The 23,900-nt window shown below is 44.9% G+C and overlaps 1 protein-coding gene across 1 annotated transcript; it reads right to left on the bottom strand.

Annotated features, from left to right (window-relative positions):
• Window positions 1–629: 629 nt before the first annotated feature.
• On the bottom strand, window positions 630–20,283 carry GGH (gamma-glutamyl hydrolase). The gene is made up of 9 exons (XM_039254603.1): window positions 20,112–20,283; window positions 17,276–17,387; window positions 13,034–13,084; window positions 11,868–11,952; window positions 8,340–8,478; window positions 5,752–5,858; window positions 5,571–5,661; window positions 3,138–3,275; window positions 630–990 (listed from the first exon to the last, which is right to left on the bottom strand). The coding sequence occupies exons 1-9, from the start codon at window positions 20,218–20,220 to the stop codon at window positions 869–871; spliced, it is 954 nt and encodes a 317-aa protein (XP_039110534.1). The 5' UTR covers window positions 20,221–20,283; the 3' UTR covers window positions 630–868.
• Between the last annotated feature and the right edge of the window lie 3,617 nt (window positions 20,284–23,900).

The raw sequence follows: 23,900 nt of genomic DNA, 5'->3' as shown, positions 1-23,900 counted from the left end.
GGACGGAACGGGGGGGGCACAGATTGAGAAACAGACTAAAACGTACCCAAAAAAATGTCTGGCAGCTTTCGAATGACTTTCTGTGGAAACAGTTTACTCGCCAACAGTCACAAGTATTTACTGACGGCTTATTGTGTTAGACACTGTGAGAGAAAGTTCAGGACACAGGCCCAGCTTTCAGGAGCTGGGCAGCATAACTGTGGAGCTGAAAAGGCATAAAAGGAAACATATATACACACACACTCACACACACACCCTCTCACACTCACACACACACACCAATACTCCCAAAACTCAAAAAACGACTCCCAGTGAACCAGAGTTAAGATTTTTTTAATGACTTTTTAAAATGTATTATTTTTGAGAAAGAGAGAAAGCATGTGAGTGGGGAAGGGGCAGAGAGGGGAGGGAAGAAAAGATCTGAAGCGACTGTGCTGACAGCACAGAGCCCAACGCGGGGCTCGAACTCACAAAGGTGAGATCGTGACCTGAGCCGAAGCCAGACGCTTAACCGACTGAGCCACCCAGGCGCCCCAAGATTTAGAAAAGGGCCTTCAGCAAGGACGGGGTGGATGGTTGGGGTGGGGGGGGGTCCTTATTTCTACAATCAACAGGAAAAAACTAAAATATTTGGATTTTCAATGCATTTATTTTGTCCTAATCTTCACATAAAAGCTTTTCCATGAAATACACCGTGATTTTTTAGTCTGTCTCCCTGATTAATTATGAAACGTGATATAAACATTCAAAAACACAGAAAGAAGAATCAGAACCAGCAACATTATAGGAAAGTTACTGCGACAGTCCAATAGTGGGATGATTGATTACTCTGATTCAATCAAGATTCCTGTTAACACGCGGCAGGCTTTCAATCAAATATATAAGTTTGCTGAAATGAAGAAATATTTCCAGTATAAACTGGACGGAACTGATAAATCAGAGCTTTATTCTCTTCAACATCAGATTCAAAATGGTGATTGTTCTTCCGAGCTGCAAGAAAGAGAGTGTTAATTTTTAAAAAAGATAGGATAAAATTTTCAAAAGGCTACTTTACAACATTCCTTCCTATACTCAGCATTATTAAGTGGGAAAAGCCACCAACAAAAGGAGAAAAGTCTTACAAGATTTCCCCTAAATACAGCAGCACTTGGTTTATTACCTAGCGAAGGGGTATCTACATACGCCCTGCACCAGACCCGGCGTGGGGCTCACCCGCCATCGGTTCAAACACTTACTAAGGGCCTGCTGTGTGCAAGACATGCGCGGGGCCCGGGGACGGAAGTATGAACAGGGCAAGGTGCTGGCACTCAAGAAGCCTAGTCTAATCCCACACACAATTGTGTCGTGATGTCTTCACAGAACGGGAAAAACAAGAGGGAAGACAGAAGTCTGGGGCACCTGGGGGGCTCCATCAGTTAAGCGTCGGACTCTTGGTTTGGGCTCAGGTCATGATCAGGTTTGTGAGTTCAAGCCTGACATTGGGCTCTGCACTGACAGCGTGGAGCCCGCTTGGGATTCTCTCTCTCTCTCTCTCTCTCTCTCTCTCTCTGTCCCTTCCTTGCTCATTCTCTCTGTCTCTCTCTCAAAATAAATAAACTTAAAAAAATTTTTTTAATAAAAAAATTTAAAAGAATAAAAGTTAGCTGAAACCTGGGGGCGCCTGGATGGTTCAGCTGGTTAAGCTTCTGACGTCAGCTCAGGTTGTGATCTCACAGTTTGTGGGTTCAAGCCCTGTGTCAGGCTCTGTGCTGACAGCTAGCTCAGACCTGGGAGCCTGCTTTGGATTCTGTGTCTCCCTCTCTCTCTGCCCCTCCCCCACTAGCACTCTCTCTCTCTCTCTCTCAAAAAGATAAAGAATAAATGTTAAAAAAAATTTTTTTAAAGAGAAAAGAAGTTAGCAAAAGTATGCATGTGCAGCAGTGAAGGCTCAGACTTTACCCTAAAGTCAAAATAAATACAGGCTTTGTGGCATGTTTAGAAACAAGGATACTGAGAAATGAAGATAAAGTAAACAGCCACGTGATGTCGCTGCAACAAACCTCACCTGCTGGCGTTCCGTGCTCCCCGTCGCGCAGCAGGGGAATGTTACTTGGGATGGGTGCTGCACGTGAGACTTTTTTTTTTTTTTAACTCGGGGTTTTTGCCATGAAACTACGCATCCAACGGAACATAACTCTCCACCAGAGTGAACTGAGGAGGAAGGACTTTACTCATGAGCGAGAGGAGCAGGGCCGATGAAAGCACAGGGCCAGCCGGGAGACGGGTGCCGACACAGCGCGTCACAGTTCACGCCTCGCCGGAGTGGCGTCCCGCCCTCTGCAAGCTGTGTTTGTAGCTCTGTCCCATACCCGTGTCACTCAGCTACAACTTAAGCATCTACGGCCAAATTCTCAATTCTACCCGTAAACGTAACAGCGTGAAAATATCTCTGTGTTTTCGTCATGAAGCACGAAACGCCCATGAACTTCCTCCAACGTGCCAGTGCCTGCAGTCAGTCTTATAGTCACAGACTGACGAGTATGCAATTCATGGAATTTGCTTAGACAAATAGCATCTAATTCTCAGAGAATGTTAAAATTAAAGCAGTATTCCTAAAAAGAAGAGTCATGGGGAAAATGTCTTTTTTAAATACCTTCAAGAAAGAAAGAAAAACAAGGAGCTCAATAATCTTTATGCTGTTGTTCAAGACTTCAGCACAGTATTGGAGCGCCTGAGGGGCTTAAGTATCTGACTTCAGCTCAGGCCATGATCTCACAGTTCCTGAGTTCGAACACCACATTGGGCTGTCTGCTCAGTGCAGAGCCTGCTTCGGATCCTGTCTCCCCCTATCTCTGCTCCTCCCCGCCAACTTCTCTCTCAAAAATAAATAAATAAATAAGCAAACACACACACACACACACACACTAAAAAAAAAGAGTTCAGTGCACTTTAGAGTATATAATACCATTAACTGAAATAATTGTCCTGGTTTTACTTGAATGTCTAGTATCTCTATTTCAGGGCTTTCCTATGATTTAAGCTTTCTTAAAGTTAAACCTACAGAACACCTACAGAGCAAAACAGTATAGAAAGTTCTGATGAGGGTGACTTCCTCCAAAGCTACAGTAGACGAATAAAATTATATACCCACATATTACCTTCAGCCACAAAGAACTCTGCTAAATAAAATGCAGCCTTCACAGCATTAGGAGCATGGGAAATGCCTTTCAACTTCCCCCACTCGTAAGGTGCTTTCTCTGGGTGCCACTGGACACCATACACCGGATACTTGTACCCTGCATGAAGGACACAGAAGAGTAAGTAAGGTAAGAATGACCGAAGATGTTACTAAACAACTCAGTTGTGTTTCACACCCTATGTAAAACATTTTTTAAAAAATTAATGTTTATTTCTGAGAGAGACAGAGAGACAGAGCAAGAACAGGGGAGGGCCAGAGAGAGAGGGAAACACAGAATGCGAAACAGACTCCAGGCTCGGAGCTGTCAGCACAGAGCCCAACGCGGGGCTCGAACCCACAAACCGTGAGATCATGACCTGAGCCGAGGTTGGACGCTTAACTGACTGAGCCACCCAGGCGCCCCTGTAAAACATTATTTTATAATTCACAGTGTCAGGGTAAAATTGTGCTCATTCTCTCAGAGACAAAATAAAGAATGCAGCTCACAATGTGAACACTCACAATACATTTCACTGATTTTTTTCAACCTTTTACAATTTGTAATATGATTTGCCTTACTAGGTAATCAGAGTAGAGTGAAATAGTTGAGCCTCGGAATAAGGCCCAGTTAAACAGTCAGGTGCCGGTGTGTGACTAGTGACACAAGTTTCGTCCACAATGGGTCCGTCCCCCCCCCACCTCATACTGTGTTTGCATCCCACCCCGTAATGTATTCATATGAGAATGAACTACGCTGTGCACTTTTGACGTCCTTTCATGTAAGCCAGTCTGTCTTGGCCTAAACTACGTCTGTCTGTGGAATGGTTCCTAACTTCATGATTGGTGTTTTGGAAGGGTCATCAGACGCTACCTGGAAAGTGACTCCGTGGACAGTTCGGAGGCTACAGAGGAGTCACGGTGGAAGGTAGTTAATCCAGAACTCAGCCAGGGTTAAGCTGGGTGTAGGGGAGGTAATATTTTCAAGAAGCATTTGGGGAACAGAAAGTTGCACAAATGTTTTAGATGTGGAGAATGAGGGCAGAAGTCAAGGACAACATCCAAGTTTCTAACTTGGGATGATTTGGTGAATGCCAAGGCTATCACTGAAGCAAAAACAGAGGAGGCAAAGAGTGTTGAGAAGGTAATAGGTTCACTTCGGACTAGGCGGACCAACCTTCCCCAGAATCCCCGGATGGTGGTTGTAAACCCGGGGACCTCTGCACCCACCCCACCCCCAGGAGCAAGCCAATCATAAGGCCAATCTTTGAACATCATGAACTACACTCACTTTGTTCCAGTTCATTCCACTCCAGGACCCTGGCCCCTCAGGCGGCACAGCCTCCCTGACTCACAGACTGTCTACTGTTTCTGTAAATTCTCCTGCATGTGCTTCCTTGCACATTAGTGATTTCTGGGCTATGACTCCTCGTTGTCCCTAAAGCCTCATAACATGGAAATCCCTTAAAGTTTGGAATAAATGTAGTTTCCTCTAGGGGCATCTGGGTGGCTCAGTTGGTTAAGCATCTGTCTTTGGCTCAGGTCAAGGTCTCATGGTTCATGGGTTCGAGCCCGTCGGGCTCTGTGCTGACAGCTCAGAGCCTGGAGCTGCTTTGGATTCTGTGTCTCCCTCTCTGTCTGCCCCTCCCCTGCTCATGCTGTCTCTCTCGCTCTCAAAAATAAATAACCATAAAAAAAAAAAAGTAGTTTCCTCCAGAGGGAATTATTTATATTTGTTTTTGCCATGCACACCGGGGAACTATCGGTTTGAAATACCTTTAAATGAAATTTTGGACTTGAGATTTATTGAACTTCCCAGTTAGCGTGATGCAGGCCGCATGTGACCAGCTTTTATGAGCGCCCAAGCCTTCTGTAGCGCCACCCCCACTCCCTGCGTGCCGAGGTTCAAGACGGCAATTCTTGCAGGGCTGCAGGCAGGGCTGCTGAGGGTTTTAGACCCTGCTCCATGTAAGGGCTTCCTGAGATTTCATCTCAAGTTCTCCTGACTCAATAACAACACTGCTTTAAATACTCCACTTAATGGAAAATACTATACAAGCTAGTAATTACTGCTAGGCATTTACACAAAGAAAACAGAAACACGAATTCAAAAAGATCCATGCACCCCTATGTTTACTGCATCATTTACAAGCCGTTGCTGTCGCCTTTTATTTCTCTATCTACTCTCCCTTCCTCTTTATTTCCATTGCCATCACCGCATTCTAGAAGAGAACACAGCTAAGTCACAAATGATTTGGAATGTGGACAAAACATGCCTCCTGTTTCCAAAAATGCCCTAGCTTCTATCTTCACACCCCAAAGTAACATGATTTTGTTACTCACAAAAGAAGTATGAGGTGAAAATTAATGTATACAAACATAAGTGAAAAAACCTGTACATGTGCATGATATATACCTTCCATGGTTGAAATAAACTCAGTGGTGCCATCGGTATTTGTAGTTAATACTTTGAAAAACGTCTGTAACTTTTCATTCTTCGTAAAATTCTAGAGTATAAAAATAAAACAAAGTAATTACTTTTGTATTTAATCTAAATTAACTCATTTAGTTAATTTCATTGTTAATTAATGTAATACCGTCATGGAGAGGCTCCACTTGTGGAAATTTGCAGTTAGACGTTCCACTGATAAGGACTGCAACAAGTCAGCCGGAAAATTCTGGAACATTCTGCTCTGTGATGCAGCTGAAATAATTTAAGCACAGAGAAATAATTTAAACATAGAAAAAATAAAATCCACCAAAGTGATCTACAGCCAAAAAGAGGCCATTATTAAGACATAATCAAGATGCCTGGTTGATAAGCAAAACACATCATTTCAACATCACATTTTCTGGACAAGCACAGAATGAGTTTCACATACAAATTCAAATATGTTCTATAATCAAGTATTTTTCTTGTAGAATTGTTACATGAATAACTAAAAATCCTTCTGATAATGGTCATATCCAGGCTGGCCACAGAGTAAGCAGAGAATTTTAACTTGAGTTATCTGGAAATCAGGAATAGTTTACCACACGAACATATTTTTGTTTTCTCAGGAAACAATCCAGAGCTTTCAACATATTTTCAAAGGTATCTGTACTTTAAAAGGTTTAAGAACACCAACAATGTGGGGGCGCCTGGGTAGCTCAGTCGGTTAAGCATCGGACTCTTGGTTTCAGCTCAGGTCATGATCTTGCGGTTCATGGATTCAAGCCCTGCATCCGGCTTCATGCTGACAATGCGGAACCTGCTTTAGATTCTCTCTCTCTCTGCCCCTTACCTGTTCACTCTGTCTCTCTCAAAATAAATAAATTTAAAAAAAAAAAAAAAAAAAAAACCAGAATACCAACACTGTAGAAAAGAGCATTAACCAGGCCATGAAATCCCTACTCAGTAAAGAGATCAAAAAGAGCAGTTTACCTCATTAAAGGCTCTGGAATCTGACAGATAAACTCAAACACCAGAAAAAGGATAAAAAAGTTCTGATGACATGCAAGGCCCTGAGGCCAACTCTCTCTAAATGAAGCTTCATCTTCAGCATGCTAATGGCTTCCATGGGAATCCCTGCACCTCAGATAATAAAATTCCACTCAAGTACCTTACTTCAGTAAGGTGCTATTCCTTTTTTATATAAACTAGGTTCTTACCACACACATACAAAATCGACTGACCTAATACATGTACTTCCCACAGAGCTCTTACAATGATTAAGTGAGACACTGTGAGAAAGAGTTTTGAAAAATATAGTATGTTCTATAGGTTCTATGTATAAAACTACCGCTTTCCATCCAAAATCCTTATGAGACCAGGATAGCTAACAGCACTCAACTCTGAGGCCTCAGAAATCAGGTAACCTACAAGAATCATCACCTACTTATACAGATGTTGGAACTAAGAATTTGCCTGGTCTGTGCCCTGAGTTCCTGACAGGGAGCTTCTAGAACTCTCAGAATTTCCCGAGAAAGAGGAGTGTCTTCGTAATGCTCATGAGGTGACCCCCCCCCCGTGGGCCCCTAGCCAGCTTTGAGATGAGTCTGGTCATCAGAAAGGTCAACCACATGACTGGAGTAGGTTAGGGCTCTGAACCAGCCTGACTTCCAGGGATGGAAGGGAGACTGGGGATGGGGTTCGGCCACACGGCCAATGACTTAATCAATGTTGCCTTCGCAATGAAACCCCAATAAGAAATTCTCGACATGCCAGGAGAGTGACGTGACTCAATAGGGAGAGGACACAGAAGCTCTGCACGCCCTCCCAGATGTCGTCTTGTGTGTATCCTTTATAATAAAAGTTAGTGTGAACACAGCACCTTCCTGAGTTCTGTGAGTCATTCCAGTGAATTACTGAACCTCAGGAAGGGTCATGGGAATCCTCAAAGCTGTGGCCAGTCGGTCAACAGTGTGGGTGGCCTTGAGGACAACTTGTGCCTGGTGTATCTGGAAGTAAGGGCAGTCTGGCTGGGGAGATAACCTCTAACTGGAGTGTGTACCAACTCCAGGTGGTCAGAGTCGCACGGCAGGACATCAAGGCTGGGCCTAAGCAGCACACAGCCGAGGGGACAAGGCTGGGCCACGGTAACTAGAGCTGACCTCTATGAGTTGGACTCAAAGCATTTAACACAGTATTTGGAAAGCAGTGTCTTATTTAATCCTCACAAACAACCCTAAGAGGAAAACCCTTCAAATCAAGAAATTAAACCATGCCTCAAGGCGAAAGGGACGAAGTAGGACTCAAATGCAGGTCCAATTTCAGAGGTCTTAATTACGCATGGTCCCAACACCACTACAGGCAACGATGGCTCCATAAGCCATCTTCACAGCTCAGCACAAAAGGTATCATCTACATCATCAGCTCGTATAAATCATTTAAAAGCCAGTAAACGTGAGGGCGCCTGGGTGGCTCAGTCAGTTAAGCATCCGACTTCGGTTCAGGTCATGATCTCACAGTCTGTGAGTTGGGAGTCCCACATCGGGCTCTGTGCTGACGACTCAGAGCCTGGAGTCTGCTTCAGATTCTGTGTCTCCCTCTCTCTATCCGTTCCCTGCTCTGCTCTGTCTCTCAAAAATAAATGTAAAAGGAAAAAAATCAGTAAACATTAGGAGCATTTCTGACTTGGATATTTGCTACTTACTAATCCTGCCTGGGTAATATTTTTTAAAGGGTTGCAAAGAGAATTCTCACCTTTGGTGAAGTTCAGCGGCAATGTAATTCCATCGGTTTTTGTGAGCGTTAATAAGCACTCACCACTAATCAAATACGAAAGCTCTTCGAATCCAAGGCATGTGCCCCACACTGGAAAATAGTCTCCATCGTCGAAACTCTTTGCAGAGTGAAAGAGAAAACTAAGGTTATTCAAATTTTCAAAACAAGAATTATACATTTGGTTTGTCATGATGAGACAGGCACCTGAGTCATGCATGCGTTTCTAAAGAATTTTCCAGGATCCATAAGTAGGCTCTCACTTAATCTTTCCCCAGACCAAGCTCCTACATAATAATTCAGTTTTAGTCAAACTACCCAACCTCAGCTGTGCTGGGAAAATGACTTGACGTGTGCCAGGCAGGTACCAACCAACACAAGTAAGAGACTGCCAATATCAGAGATAATGCTAGATAAACGCCTGTGTATATATCTGTACAAGTCTTGTTGCTTTGGATGATTCTCTGGTTTGAAGTCCTTCCTCCATTATCTCGGAATTTATAGTAATGGCTGCATGATATCACCTTCAGCTAATCTAAATCAGGGGAAAGCCGGGGCATCCGGGTGGCTCAGTCGGTTGAGCGCCTGACTTCGGTTCAGGTCATGATCTCATGGTTCGTGGGTTTGACCCCCACGTCGGGCTCTGTGCTGACAGCTCAGAGCCTTGAGCCTGCTTCGGATTCTGTGTCTCCCTATCTCTCTGTTCCTCCCCAACTTATGCTCTGTCTCTCTCTGTCTCTCAAAAGTGAATAAAACATTAAAAAATTAAAAAAAAAATAAATCAGGAGAAAGCCATGATCTGGAAGGAAAGGAACGGTCAGTAAGGACAAGGTTGAGCAAAAGTGAAATAAACTTGCAGAGAGGAAAAGTCAACTGAAAAACTACAAGTGTATTGAGCTTCTTCAAAAGGAGTCACAACAACTAGCATGAATGGGGAAAAAGCCTTGTAACAACTCACTTTTTTTGGCTAAGTAATGATTAAACCCATATGTGATGACAGTTACAAACATGAGTTTTGCCACTTTTCTAAAAAGCAATGATTTTCCTGCATAGATGGTAAAATATAACCTAACAGTCACTCGTTTTAAGTGAGGAAATTGTTAAGGTTTTCTTTTTCTTTTTTTTTCTTTTGCTCTTCTGTTCCTCACTGAGAAAAGTACAGATTTATATTAATTCCTATACTTTCCATCGCAAGGTAGGATCTTCACCACTTTCTATGCAGGTTTGGCAAATTTTATTTTTTGAACTGCATCCATTAAGTTGAAGGGTCATGCCGCATTTATAGTAAACATAGAAGAGGGCTTAACGGCTCTGTTTCCGTATATACCAAATTTAATTTCTCGACTGAACGTTAAGTCCTTGCTTGCTGGGACCACATCTGGTACTTTTTGTGGAACCTCCACAGAGCAGAGGACACAGAGGAGCCGGGCACAGACCCAACCGACCACACTTCTCAGACTTCCTCAGCGAGGGCTTTGTGAACCCCAGGGGCTGTAGCGAAATCAGTGCAAGGTTGCTGAGCTACTTTCCTTTGTTTTAAAATCGTCAAGTAGCTAATTACATTTTAAAAAATAGACTTTTGGGGGCACCTGGGTGGCTCAGTCAGTTAAGCGTCTGGCTCTTGATTTCGGTTCAAGTCATGATCTCACGGTTCTTGAGTTCAAAACCTCACATCGGGCTCTGCAATCTGCTTGGGATGCTGTCTCCCTCTCTCTGCCCCTCCCCTGCTTGTGTTCTCTCTCACTCTCTCGCTCTCTCTCTCGCAAAATAAATAAATAAAAGTAAACTTAAAAAGAAAAGTAGACTTATGGATCTTATGGATTAGGTGGTTCCTTTTTTTTTTTTTTTTTAACTGAACAAGCTAGTTACAGGAGTCCCGGGATGCAAAAGGAAAAATGACTACTTTATAATGTTCATATATATATTTCCCAAATGCATTTTAAGTCACTCACATTATAAAATTTCCAGTTTGTTCACTTTTTCAAAAAAACATGCACTGAGCATGTGCTAAGTACCCGGTACCACGTAATATGAAACGAGGAACGCCTCAGAGGGTGTTAGAACCATGAAATCTGAAGACAGAAGTAACTAACCTCAAGATATTCTCTCTTCTGAAATGTAAGCTCCTGAAGGTCACGGACCCTGTCGTATTACAGAGCTGGAGCCTAGTAAATGTCCGAACTAGTCTACAACAAAATACTCTAAAAGTGGAGAGGGGGCGGGACGCCAGTGCAGTGGGGGTTGGCAGAGAACCTCCGGAAGGGAAGAGAAGCACCTCCGTCAACACAACCAAGCTGCGCACTGGGGGTGGGATGGGAAGCAGCAGAAGAAAGCAATTTAAAAGTAGGACGACACATGGGGCGCCTGGGGGCTCAGTCAGTTAAGCGTCCGACTTCGGCTCAAGTCGTGATCTCACGGTTCCTGAGTTCGAGCCCCGCGTCGGGCTCTGTGCTGTCAGCATGGAGGCTGCTTGGAATACTCTGTCCCCCTCTCTGCCTCTCTCTCTCTTAAAAATGAATAAAACATTGGGGCGCCTGGGTGGCTTAGTCGGTTAAGCGTCCGACTTTCGCTTAGGTCATGATCTCGCGGTTCGTGGGTTCGAGCCCCGCGTCGGGCTCTGTGCTGACTGCCAGCTCGGAGCCTGGAGCCTGTTTCAGCCTGTGACTCCCTCTCTCTCTGACCCTCCCCTGCTCACGCTGTCTCTCTCTCTCTCTCTCTCTCTCTCCCCTAGAAATAAATAAAAAAAAAATATTAAAAAAAAAAAAAATGAATAAAACATTTAAAAAACTTTTTTTAAGTAGGAGGACACAGAACATATGCTAGAAATACCAACCTGGCTTGAATTCTGTGCATAAGGGAAAGCTGGGGCAGTCGGGGTGTGGACACACTGTATGTCTTGACCCAAAGACTAAGAAAGGCTACAGACCGTTTAGCCGAGCCACTCAAAGTTCTCAAGTACCTGGGATGCTAACAGCAGCTCTTTCAGGGAAGCGTTTAAGGGCAGGGGAAAGGCCCGGGCCAGCAAGACCATAGCTCAGGAGAGAAACGGGAGATCTGAGGTGCGCTGCAAAGGCAAGCTCAGTGTGCGACCTCAGAAAGGGATCAAGAGGCTCTGCCTGGTGACAGCGCGGAGCCTACAGGGACCGTGAAGAAAGGTCAAAGAGGACGAAGAGGAACTTTCAAGAGGAGACGACAATCAGTAACATATGAACCATGCCCGGTTCACAAAAGAGGCTCACAAAACACACAACAGCTTACTAAGGCAGCATGCGGACCGGGTCCACGTGAAGGCGCACGGGCGGCGGGGGCCGGCGTGTGGGGCTCGGGCCCCCGGGAGCCCCGGAATGAAAGGAAACACACAGAACAGAGGTGACAGCTTCCAGCTCCAAGGTTAAGGGCGGATGAGCCGGGTAACTGTGAATGAAGTACTACCACACGCTTAGAAAAGAAGTCTCCTCAGGGAAAATTACAAAAACCCACCGGGAATAATAGACAATAAATGCTAGCTACCTTTCTGGCCATGTCATAAAATTTTTTGGCTGCGAGGGCATAACCCGACTTCTGGAGATCAGCGCTTCCTCCAGGGAAAAGGATCCTGAAATGACGTAAAACAGGGTGCATTTCAACCTCACGCCCCACGGAAAATAAACACTCTTTTTATCCTAAAGCAAATTTTGCCTTACCACATAAGTAACAACATCATTAAAGAAAGTTAGAAAACTACGGCAAAAAGACAAAATATTTACGCTCCTACACATTCACAAACTGCCATAGCCAGCAATAGTCCTGTGCACATTCTTCTGCAATTTCCTCAATTAAGTTTATTTTTGAGATAGAGTGTGCATAAATTAAGGTTAATAGGTGGGGGAGGGGAGGAGAGTACACAAAGCTAGAAATCAAAGTGGAGATAAAATCCCAGGTTCAGCCAGGTTTAAATCCAGGGCATCAGTGACGCCAAAATCAACTGCAGGCCCATAATCATGAGTTGGTTTTGGCTCATGGAGAACTATTTTTAACCCCAAAGAACAAACTGGCCATAAAAATATACAAGGGCTAGAAGCGAATATCCATGAGAATGTATTTACTTTTTTAAGTTTTTTAAGTTTATTTATTTTGAGAGGGAGAGAAAGAGAGTGAGCGAGCAGGGGGAAGAGCAGAGAGAAAGGGAGAGAGAAAATCCCAAGCAAGCAAGCTCCACACCTCAGCACAGAGCCCGAGGTAGGGCTTGAACTCATGAACCGTGAGATCATGACCCGAGCCGAGGTCGGACGCCCAACCCACTGAACCACCCAGGAGCCCCTCGAATTATCTTCTGAAAGATAACTGATTCTGATCCCCAAACTTGGAACTTCTAAATCCTCCAAGCAAGCAGTATGCCATGTCATTCAAAGTGGCTTCCAAACATTACAGACAAGCATTAAAAGAACAAAGAGTATGTAACGCTTTTTTTAAAAAAGACCTAAATGTATCTACTACGTAGCATTTATTTCTTAAGCTGCCTGCTGTCTGCAGTACTTTCTCATCTCTCAACAAAGTAATTCCTATAAAAGAATTCAGAAAACCACCGCTTTGCAACTATAAAATAGTCACATTGAAACATGTATATTTATATGTATTTTTACAAAACTAGACTACATCCACCTCATTCCCTTTATCACACCAATGCTGCAACTTACCCATTAATAGACTGGAACAACTTTTCATACTCTTCTTCGATAAGATCAGGTCTGAAAACAATAAAAACAATTATAAAACATCCATTTCCAAAACTCAAAGAAAAAGTAAGACTCAAAATGAAGCCCCCCACATTAATTTTAAAAAGACAAATGAAAAATAATTTTTAAATGCTAGGCAATAGCTCTCTCCCTTCCTAGAGATATTTTTTCCAAACTACATGAAGATCACATATTGTAATTATATTCTTATGTTGCTAATCCTACAAGTAAACGTGTTTTCCTGTGGTCTCAATATAATTTCAGATTGTGAAGTGTGTGTTAATATGTAAAACTTTACAGACCATGAGATTTGGGCACCAGTAATTTCTCTGTTAGCTGAGAACTACCAAAAACATGTCAGGATACTCAGTAGTTTTACAAAAAGACTAAATAAAGTGATTTATTAATATGCCTATTAATAAATAGAGAAAACAACACATGTAAATACCAAGTCCCTTCCTCATCCCACCCCCACCAGCAACTGCAAACACCTGGAGACCACTGTGTATTCAAAACTCAGAAGAGTTTGGATCTGGGGACAGACTACATGCACACCGCTGTAGACTCGTGTAACTTGCTCCAAGGCTCCCTTCACCAAACACCACTTAAGGGCTCCTGACATTGCCATGTTATTGATGATTTTATCCCCTCCTCCAGAAAAAAAAGCGATGAAACTCATCTGTGAAAATTTAGTTAGGTCATAGTAAAATGGGTCTGCTCTTCCAGAAGTTCAACAAAATGCAAGAAGGAGAGAAGGGAGCATCACGGTTACGAAATTCCTGCAATGACTCTCCTATGTTACACAGTCTTCTAGTTCTGTAAGATAATAACAAGGAATAATGCCCTCTCAATCAGCCACAAAAGAAGTGGGTTTATGAGCAAAGGTCAACCACAGTCCATTTCTGCCCCAGGAAAGGAAGGGTTAGAACAGCTCTCCCATTATTAAACACACATATGATGCCCCGAACTTGGCCGTGCTTTGTTGTGCTGGGTTTTCCTCACTGCAAGTCCAGGTCTCTTCACAACTTCACAATACTCCCCCTCCCAGCAGAGAGTTCTAAAGTGGTGGGTGATGCTGCCATGGGGCTTACCATCATCTTCGATGAAGGATAAATGGGCAAGTGGCCCTGACTTGGGGAGTGGCAGGGAGATGAAATGTGAGTCCACATCCCCAGCACTCTGCCAGTCCAAGCTCCCCACACTGTGCCAATGACAAGGGAACCAGAGAGGCAGGACCCAGAACCTTCCCCACGGATATTTAAACCAGGACAGACAATCATCACAGGAATGGATTTAGATCACTCAGCTACATTCCAGGGACTTCTACCAGCTAGCCATGCAGGCTGGTTTCAATCATTTCATTCTAAAAAATGGCTCCCATATTGTGCATGACTGAATTTTTGGACCCAGCTAATCATTTTTAAGGGGCTTAATTTGGGGGGGGGGGGCGGGGGAGGGGTAGGGAGGAAGTGTCATGAACTCAAGTGCCTCAGAGACCAGACAGCAAAAACAGGTGAGGCCACATTCTCTGAATACAGATGTTGCTTGCATGTTGTCAGACTTTCTAGAAAGGAAAGACCTTCTCAATAGGGTATAAACTAGTTTGCTCTCTTGTTAACTAAATGAAAACAGCTTCAGCCTGGTAGTGATGGCGGATGACCCAGTTTCAGCAGCATGAAGAGTAACAGACTTTGTTGCAACGCTGTTTTATTTAAAGTCAGCTCCAGATAATTGTCTTGGGGAAGGGAAAAAAAGTGGCCAGAAATTCAGACTTTTATGAAGTCTTCTGACTTATAAATGTTTAAAGATATTACAACTGCTGTGTGAAGAAAACACATTTTTAAATCAAAAGCAGCCAATACTACCCTTCAGGTGGGTCCCACCAGCGGGGACTTATGATAACCTCAGGGCACCAGGCACCCGAGAAGGCAGAGGAGACCAAAGACAAACTTCCTTACCTATTCTAGGATTTTGCCTGGGTCTCCCATCCTCCTCCTTATCCCTTCTAAGCCATGGAAGTTGACCCCCAGCATCCAAAATGCAGAAATAAACTCAACCCTATCAGTGTGACCACTTCAGTCCCATTATCTATTAGGTCACCCTTTGTAGGTTACTCTGGGAATGTAGCTGCCATGAATTACATTTCTTTTGTAGGACTCTATGATTCTAATTGTGAGTGATACACCTTAAAATGAACTTTGGGAAGCCAACCTGGAAATTAGCCTCTGTGCTGACAGTCACATTTGTAGTGACTCTGTCATAAATGCCAGTACTCTGCTCCTAGTCATCAGGTTTCAAAACTTCCTCCATTTCAAAACTTCCCCAAGTTTCAAAACTTGCCCAGTTTCAAAACTGGTCATTCTTGACTTTTCCTCTCTGTGCCCTTCCATTCTATGAGTCATCAAATCTTGCTGACATTTTCTAGAGAATGTTTACCCATCAGTCCCACAGCAACCACTGCTCGAAGCCAGGCCCACATCACTTCACGCACAGCCTGTCTCCACAGCCTCTGAACTGCTCTGCCTGCCTCGTGTTTCTCCTACCTCCCAGCCAGGTGATCAGCACTAACATCCTAAAAAAAACCCTTGCACCAAAAGCTTCGGTGATGAAAACTTTGAAACACTGTTCTGAAGACTCTCTAAAGCCTCTTCAGCTCTAAAACTCTGGTGTTGGGGCGCCGGGGCTTCTCAGTAGGTCAAGCCGCCGACTTTGGCTCAGGTCATGATCTCACGGCTCGTGGGTTCGAGCCCCGCGTCGGGCTCTGTGCTGACAGCTCAGAGCCTGGAGCTGCTTCAGATTCCGTGTCTCCCTCTCTCTCTGCCCCTCCCCTGCTCGCTATCTCTCTCTGGCTCTCAAAAAAATGAGTAAACGTTAAAAAAGATTCTTTAAACTCTACTGTTCTCTAGGTTCCAAATAAGATTTCATTTGAAAAAATTAGATCGCTCTAAAAAATGAAAGACAATTGTCAAAAGCAAAAGGGGTATAGAGAGTTAAGATCAAGCGAGAAGATGAAACTCATGAAGCTAGACCTAAAACCATGTTGTGGTACAACTCTCTAAGTTGTGATGTTTGCATTTTGATTATTAGCGTTTTATTTGTACAGTAACTTTCTTGGTTACAACTTTTTAATGTGAAATTAATGACAAAAATAGGTTGCCCAAAGCAAACAGTTGTGTTTTATGTGTGAAATCGCTTATAACGGATAGGTAAGACAGCTGGAAGACTGTAAAATACACTAAAATACATTAACTTTGGATGAAAAAATATTATAGATACTTATAAGGTTTTGTTAAAAATTCAGTTCTTTCCAAATCAAAATATGACATAAGTCATTTTCATCTTACTAGGCCATTACATCACCAAAAATAATGTAGCTCCTTTAAAACTGCAATACTTATTATTGATACTGAAGCAACACTGCTCTATTAGTCATTCACAAACATTTATTTATTTATTTTTTAATAGTTCATTGTCAAGTTGGTTTCCATATAACATCCAGTGCTCATCCCCACAGGTGCCCTCCTCCATGCCCATCTCCCATTCACAAACATTTAAAATAGAGTGTGAAGGTATTTTAAAAGTCATCTTCTAAATATCTCTTTTATTCCCTAAGTGTTCCTTTATCCTAATATGATGGGATAAAGCTGATTATGTTTTAGATTCTTTTTTTTTTTTTATTGTTTTTTATTTATTTCTTAGGAGAGAGAGAGAGACAGCGTGAGCAGGGGAGGGTCAGAGAGAGAGGGAGTCACAGACTGAAACAGGCTCCAGGCTCTGAGCTGGCAGTCAGCACAGAGCCCAACGCGGGGCTCGAACCCGCGAACCGCGAGATCATGACCTAAGCGAAAGTCGGACGCTTAACCGACTAAGACACCCAGGCGCCCCTGATTATGTTTTAGATTCTTTTATTCCATTACGTTCAAAAGACCACCTTTTCCAGGCTATAGGAAACTATCATTTTTTCCTTTACCACGTACGAATGACAGGCCTCTAACAGCTTGGTAAATACAGCTAGTTCATACTTTAAACAATTTAATGAGAGATTCTAAGCATCAGATTTGTGGCAAAAATCAGGTAAAATGTTGCCACATTTAAATGATGCAATCATAGCAAAGAAAACAGTACTTTTTGAGATAAAAGATAATCTGCAATAAAACGGGAGTCTTTTTATTTACACGGTGTAAAAAAAATATTGGATCATACCTTACGGGCACAACTCTGGCACCTGCGGACTCCAGATATTTTACATAGGATGCAGCAATATAGTATCTCCCCAGGCTTTTCATGTGCCCATGGCACTTTTGCATTAATACTCCTAAATTACAAAAAGAAAGAAAGAGAGAAGGAAAGGGTGGGGGAGAAACAGTTTTAGTTTCAAGCAACATTTCCTCTTTTTCTTACTCAGAAACTGAAGCACATCACAGTAAAGATACCACTACCTTACTTGTTTAAGTCACAGAATTAAATACCAAGCTTCTTCTAGAAGCACATCCATAAACTTTGAGAAAAGGGCAAGAGGCTGATAGGAAGTTCAGGTAGCCTCCTCTCTCTCACCTAATTGAGGGAGAACAAATGAGCCCCAAAGCGGGTTTGCAATAGCACCAGTCTCCTTCACAGAACCTCCTAGATCAATCTCACATCCTCAAATCTAGAAGGAGGCCTCTCCCCTCCCGCACACCCTCTAAGATACATTGTTTCCTGGACCATATAAAGCCAGACTGGAAATGTCTCCTATCCACATCTCTCCGGCATCAGCAACACTATCAATTATGATATACCAGGCACTGACCTGGGTGCCGGGGACACACGAGTGAACAAAACACAAATCCCTGCCTGTGGACTTTAATCCTAGTGTGCGGGAGGGAGAGAAGACAGCACAAATAGTTAACAAGATAAAAGGTTACAACATAAAGTCTGATGGCTGGTGGTGAATGCAAGGAGAAAAGGTAAAGCAGAGGAAGAAGGTGTGCGGGAGAGGGGGAGGAGTCGCTCCCATCTGTCCAGGGGTCCCGTCAGTCCAGTCTGGTAAGTACAATGGCCAGGTAAGTCCTACCTAAGAAGGCAGAACAAGACATCTGAGCCACAATTTCAGAGAGATGAAGGAGTGAACCGTACGCAAACATCTGGAAGAAAGGGGCTCCAGGGTGTGGGAACAACAGATGCTAAGGCCCTGAGCCAGGGGTGTGCCTATCACGTCGCAGGCTGTCCGTCTGATTAGCGCCCTGTGTGAGCGAGGGGAGAGAGCAATAGCAAATGAGATCAGAGATAACAAATCAACAGGGGGTTTCTCCTTGTGTAAGTCACCGGGTCCCTAAACTGTCACAAACCCTACGAGACCCTATGTGCTCTGCCCCACCTCCCTCCCAGGCTGCCTCTGATCACTGAAACCTCAGCCCCAGAAAGGTACTGGCCTCCAGTGTAGAGCGAAACATGTCTGTCTGGAGAGCACCCGGTGCCAGCGTCACTCGCTGCTGGGCACTTGGAATACCTCCCCTGGCTCTCTCTGTGTCAACCACTTCTGTATTCTCAGCCTCTCACGGAGTATTTGCCAGGTACTCCGTTAACATATGCTAAGTACCGAAGAGTGTTCACTACGCCCGTCTTCCTTCTTGTGAGTAGGCAACGTTGTCTCCACTGAGGAAAATGCACTGTGGTAGGGAAAGAATTAGGGGGTGTCGTAGGCAATGCACAGGGAAGGTGAGGGGCCATAAAAAAAAGGGTTTGGGACACGTGAACCTAAGTCCCAAGAAGGAGAAAAGTATATTAGGAGAGGTAAGTTCTAGCATCTTCTCCGCCCACCCTGCTCCATCACCAACATATTCATTTTTCCCATCTATGGGGGGAACCTCAGGCCATACGTCCCTCAAACTGAGACCAAAATTCCACCCATCCTTTAAGACCACCTCACAACTGTTGTGATTTCCTTGTCTTTGAATCCTCTGCGCTTCCTCACTCGGTGCCTTGCACGAAGTAGGTGCTCAGTTATTTTTGTCCTAATTCATGTGACCAAAAGCAGCCTCCCTTTTTCTATATTTAACCCTGAATTAGCACTGTTTCTAGGAAAGGGAAAAGGGTCGCCCATCTTTTGCCTCCTCTCCGTACTGAATTCTCACCACATTACACTGAATTTTATTTTGAGTTAATTCTCCTTGGAGACTCTAACCACCATTTTATGAAACCGCCTTATTTCTGAAATAAGGCATTCCAAGTTCCAAATGTTGATAGAGAACCCACTTGAAAATGGAACACTACCATTTCATATAATTCCATTTCATCCCATTCATATAACTGGAGCATATATATGAAAAAATAGTCGTTAACTTGCTCTTTAGCCATAGAATATGCCATTCCTCTTCCCGGAAGGTAAAAGAGTTTGGATGGCATCCCACTACCTGGAAAATAAACCCAATCTTAACTGTCTGACACGTATTGCTTTGTGTGCATTTTAATTCGAGGTGACTGACTTCTCCCGGGTGGCTTCCCCGTCGCTGTCCTCAATGTCTGCTTTGGCGACGCACCCGGATTTTACTCCTCCTACAACATACACGAGCTGCGAGTGAAACATTACAAGCTTCACTTTGACACCGAGTAGAGGTGACATTAGGGTTCTAGTGGCCCCTGCCGCCCGGTGCGGAGGACAAAAACCCACGGTGCCCCGTAACTCCTCGATTCGACGTTTGTAAGGATAACGCACGGTGTCCTGAAACGACGCCCTGACGCCGTGAAACGGTAACAAACCCAGAGCGCGTGCAGCGTGCTGCGTCCGCAGAAATCCCCAGACAGGGACAGACAAGAACACATCCGCGGGATGCTCCCGGCGCGCCCGCCCCCCCCCCGCCCCCCAAGTTCAAGAGCCCCGGGAGTCTGAGTCAGGCCTTAGCTACGTTTCCGCACGACCCAAACGCGGCCTCGGCCTCGACTCGCGCTACCACCGCAGGCGCACGCCGCAGCCCGGACTCGGGTGTTTCCAAACCGGCCCCGGCGGCTGGCGCGCGGCAGCGGGAAGGGCCGAGGCCGGGCTCCCGCGCAGCCTCCTTACCGACGATGGGCTTCCCGGAGGCGGAGGCGCGGGGCTCGCAGAGCGCGGGCGCGGCCGCGCAGCACAGCAGCAGGCTCAGGACGCACAGCAGGCGCCGCGGGCTCGCCATCGCGCGCGCCGCCTCCCGCCGCCGTTCAAACGCGCAGCTGGCCGGGCGGCCCGGACGGCGGCGCGGGCGGCGGCGCGGTGGGCGGTCCCGGGACCGCGCGGGGGCGGGGCCGGCGGGGCGTTCCGCCGCGGGGGCCTCTGGGAAACGCAGTTCCGGCGCGCGCGGCGGCCGCGGGGCCCGGGCGGGCGCTTCCGGGGGCGCAGGCGCCGCGCGCGTCCCATGGCTGGGCGCCCACTCTGCCCCCGCGGCCGCGAGCCCGACGCCCCTGCCCCGCGGCCGCACGGGGACGCCGGAAGCCGCCGGGCCGGCCCGGGATGGACGGGGCCTCCCTTTCGACTGTGCTATGGATGTGACCTTCAGTCACCGGTAGCCGAGCCCGGCCTCTCTCTCCAAGGGGAGCCTCTGCGGCCCCCCTGACGGGGTCTGGGAGCCACGCAGGAAGCGGGGCGCCGAGGGTTCCAGAAGCCGCCTGGGAACTCTGCGCCGACGGTAGCCGCCGCCTCAGCGGCCAGGCCCTGACTCCGGGGGGGGGGGGGGGGGGAAGAGGGGTTGCCCTGTTCCGACAGTGGATGGGGAAGAGAGGGTGATTGAGACACAGACTTGCTGGCTGTGGGGGAGGGTGGGAAATGGGCCTGGGGGGGGGGGGGGGGGGGGGGGGTGGGAAGAGTGCTGACCGCCCGGCTTCCCCCGAAGGACGGACTGTGACGTCAGAGGGAGCCCCACACCCGGCGCTGTGTCCTCAGCGTCCAGGCAGCCGGACGCCAACACGCTGCCAGGCGCGTGGCCTCTGCCCCGAAGCGGGTCCAGGAGCAGCGGGCCCCGGCCACCCCCGCAAACGGGCGGGTCCCCTTCACCGTCAGTGTAGGCCACAGACCTGCCTGCCCTGCACACGGGGGCACAAACGATATCTGGTTCCCGGGCATCGCAAGTGTTTTGAGGTGTCTGTCTAAAATTTCAAAAGAGAGTCAGAACCGACTGGTGGGAAACCAGGTCGAGGACGGAAGGAAACCTTTGCCTTCTGTGCGAACACCTCAGTACACAGGTACGGTTTGGACTGGGTGCAAGCGCCCACCTCCCAGGGCCAGATTAAATTCAGAATAAAACTCTTCGGTATTGAGAGTCTACGCAATCAATGCTGAACGCTGAGGATGGAAAGGTGAATTGGACAATGAGATTTTTACAGGAAGTTTACAGTTTATTAAGGAGAAGAGACAGGACGAGAACATAACTTGTGGAGAGAGCAAGAATATACTTTCGGCCTGTTTCAGGAAGAGTGAACGCAATAAGTAATCTGGTTCGACAAGGAAATACTGCCGCCGTAGAAGGGTGTGGTGAAGAGATAAGCCCGAAGGATGTGGTTAAAGGTATTGTGAAAGGCCTTAAGTGCTCAGCTGGTTTTGAGCATAATTGAAGAGGAGGAGCCTTGGTAAATATGAATTTGAGGTGTTGGAGCAGGTATCCATGCACAGAGGAAAAACTATTACCTGCATGATACACAAAAATAAACTCCATATAGATTAAGATGTAAATGTGAAAAGCAAAATATACTTCGATTAGAAAATATAGGACCAGTGCTCGCTTCGGCAGCACATATACTAAAATTAGAAAATATAGGACCATATCTTCATGACTTTGATGGCCAGAAGGATTTTATAAAACATTAAAAATGCGAAAGTTAGTGGAGAAAAAGAATAGATTTGACAATGATATAATATTGAAACTTCTGTATAACTTTAGAAAGTTAAAGATAAGGCACAAACTTAAGAAATATACAGTATAGAATTTTAAATGTTTGTTTCTAGAATATACAAAAAACTAAAATCGATAAGGACAGAATCCCAAAAGAAAAATAAGGAGGGAGTATGAAATGACAAACCAAACCCTCAGTAGTCATCAGGGAAATAAATATTAAAATAATATGTCACATCCGTCAGATTGACAAGAATGTAAACCTTCAAATAATAAACTATGTAGAAAGTGAGAAATCTTTAACGCTACTATTAGACTTGTATTATTACAACCACTATGGAGAGCAGTTAGGCAATATCTGGTAAAGGTAAAGATGCATATATTCTGTAAATATTCAGCACTTTTCAAACATAGGTATACACCCTAGAGAAGTGCTTGCATGTGTGAGCAAAAACAGATACAAATATGTTCTTTGCAGCATTTTTTTTAATCGTGAAATACTGAATGCAATGTAAATGACCTATAAGAGAATGGATACTAAATTGAAAAGGTAATAGACTATTAGGAAGCTTGAAAATGAATGAATCAGAGCTGCTTGGCTGCTTATGAACAGTGATGAATCTCTATTAATCAGAGACAACAGAGATAAACTGTGTTTGAGCTTAGAGGATAATGTCAACCACCTGAACCAGACTGTCCACACATTTTCAAAAAATATGTACAAGCAGTGTGAATATAATTACATGTGATTCATGTCTTTAGCAATATTAGGAGACAGAGGATACCACAAACATCTAATTTTCAGAAACTTGATTTGTACCAAATTTTTTTATTTATTTCTCGGAGAGAGAGACAGCATGAGCAGGGGAGAATTTTAAAAAGCTTCCTCCACTGCTGCAAGATCTCTAGATGCTGAGAGTGGGAGAGGCAGGGCTTCAAAGAATGAGGGGCACCGGGGCGGTTCAGTAGGTTTAGCTTCCGACGCGCTTCATCTCTGCTCAGGTCATGATCTCATGGTTAGGTTATGGGATCAATCCCCTCATTGAGCTCCATGCTGACAGCAAAGAGCCTGCTTGAGATTCTCTCTCTCCCTCTCTCTCTCTGCCCTTCCCCCAAAATCAAACCCCAAAAGAAAATGTCAAACATTAAGTGCCAACATACTAAACAGAGCCTGGGTCTTGGTAAGTTATAGCTTTGGCTATCAAGTAGAAGCTAGAAAATGAGTGAGACCAGAGGTGACAGCTTCAGGTAAGCATTACTTCCCTTTTTGTTTGTTTGTTTGTTTGTTTTTGAGAGAGAGCATGAGCGGTAGAGGGAAAGAGAATCTCAAGCAGGCTCAATGCTCTGCATATAGCCAGATACAGGGCTCAATCTCACGACCCTGAGATCATGACCTGAGCCAAAATCAGGAGTTGGATGCTCAACCGACTGAGCCATCCAAGGGCCCCATATCATCATTACTTCTGAGGAAGAATCAGCTACATTGTCAAGAGGGTTGCATCCCTTAAAGACATGGCAGTGAAAAGAAAGAAGAAGGGGGAAAATTAAGGATTCTACAGAAACAAAAGAGGAGTCATGCCAGCCATTTCACCTCACCCCTACATCCATAAATCTGTCATCACTGAAAACACTGTGTGTTAAACGAATACCACTGAACTATACTGACACAATAAAATTCTTTCCAACTAGGGAATTGTCCACAAAAGGCTTACTTTTAAAAAAAGTCAGACCAACATAATATAAAATTACTCTGAGACGAAAACAGAAAAGGTAAATTGTAACATTTCACCTAAGGAAAATTACTCCTCAAAACAAACAAAACTGTAAGACCAAGCTCCAAACTATAATTAAATATTCTCAGGCAAGCACTGTGTGTGTATGTGTATATATATCAAATCTAGCTCACAACCCAAGAACAGAAATGAACAAAACCAGGAAGGAATGCCACAAAAATGCAACAAAAGATGATCTAATGAAGAAAAATTTGAAGG

Source organism: Hyaena hyaena, unplaced genomic scaffold (genome assembly GCF_003009895.1).
Source record: "Hyaena hyaena isolate Hyena2069 unplaced genomic scaffold, ASM300989v1 scaffold_496, whole genome shotgun sequence".
NCBI classification, from domain to species: domain Eukaryota; kingdom Metazoa; phylum Chordata; class Mammalia; order Carnivora; family Hyaenidae; genus Hyaena; species Hyaena hyaena.
The sequence above is the reverse complement of the archived record's forward strand: the minus strand, read 5'-3'. Positions and strand labels throughout refer to the sequence as shown.

Excerpts from the sequence above, each read along its gene's own strand:
- GGH (XM_039254603.1), bottom strand. The coding sequence starts at position 20,220 with ATGGCGAGCCCGCGGCGCCTGCTGTGCGTCCTGAGCCTGCTGCTGTGC. Across the intron at positions 11,953-13,033 it reads TTGTTCCAGTCTATTAATGG|GATCCTTTTCCCTGGAGGAA; the intron begins GTAAGTTGCAGC and ends ACGTCATTTCAG. Across the intron at positions 8,479-11,867 it reads TTTATGACATGGCCAGAAAG|AGTTTCGACGATGGAGACTA; the intron begins GTAGCTAGCATT and ends CACTCTGCAAAG.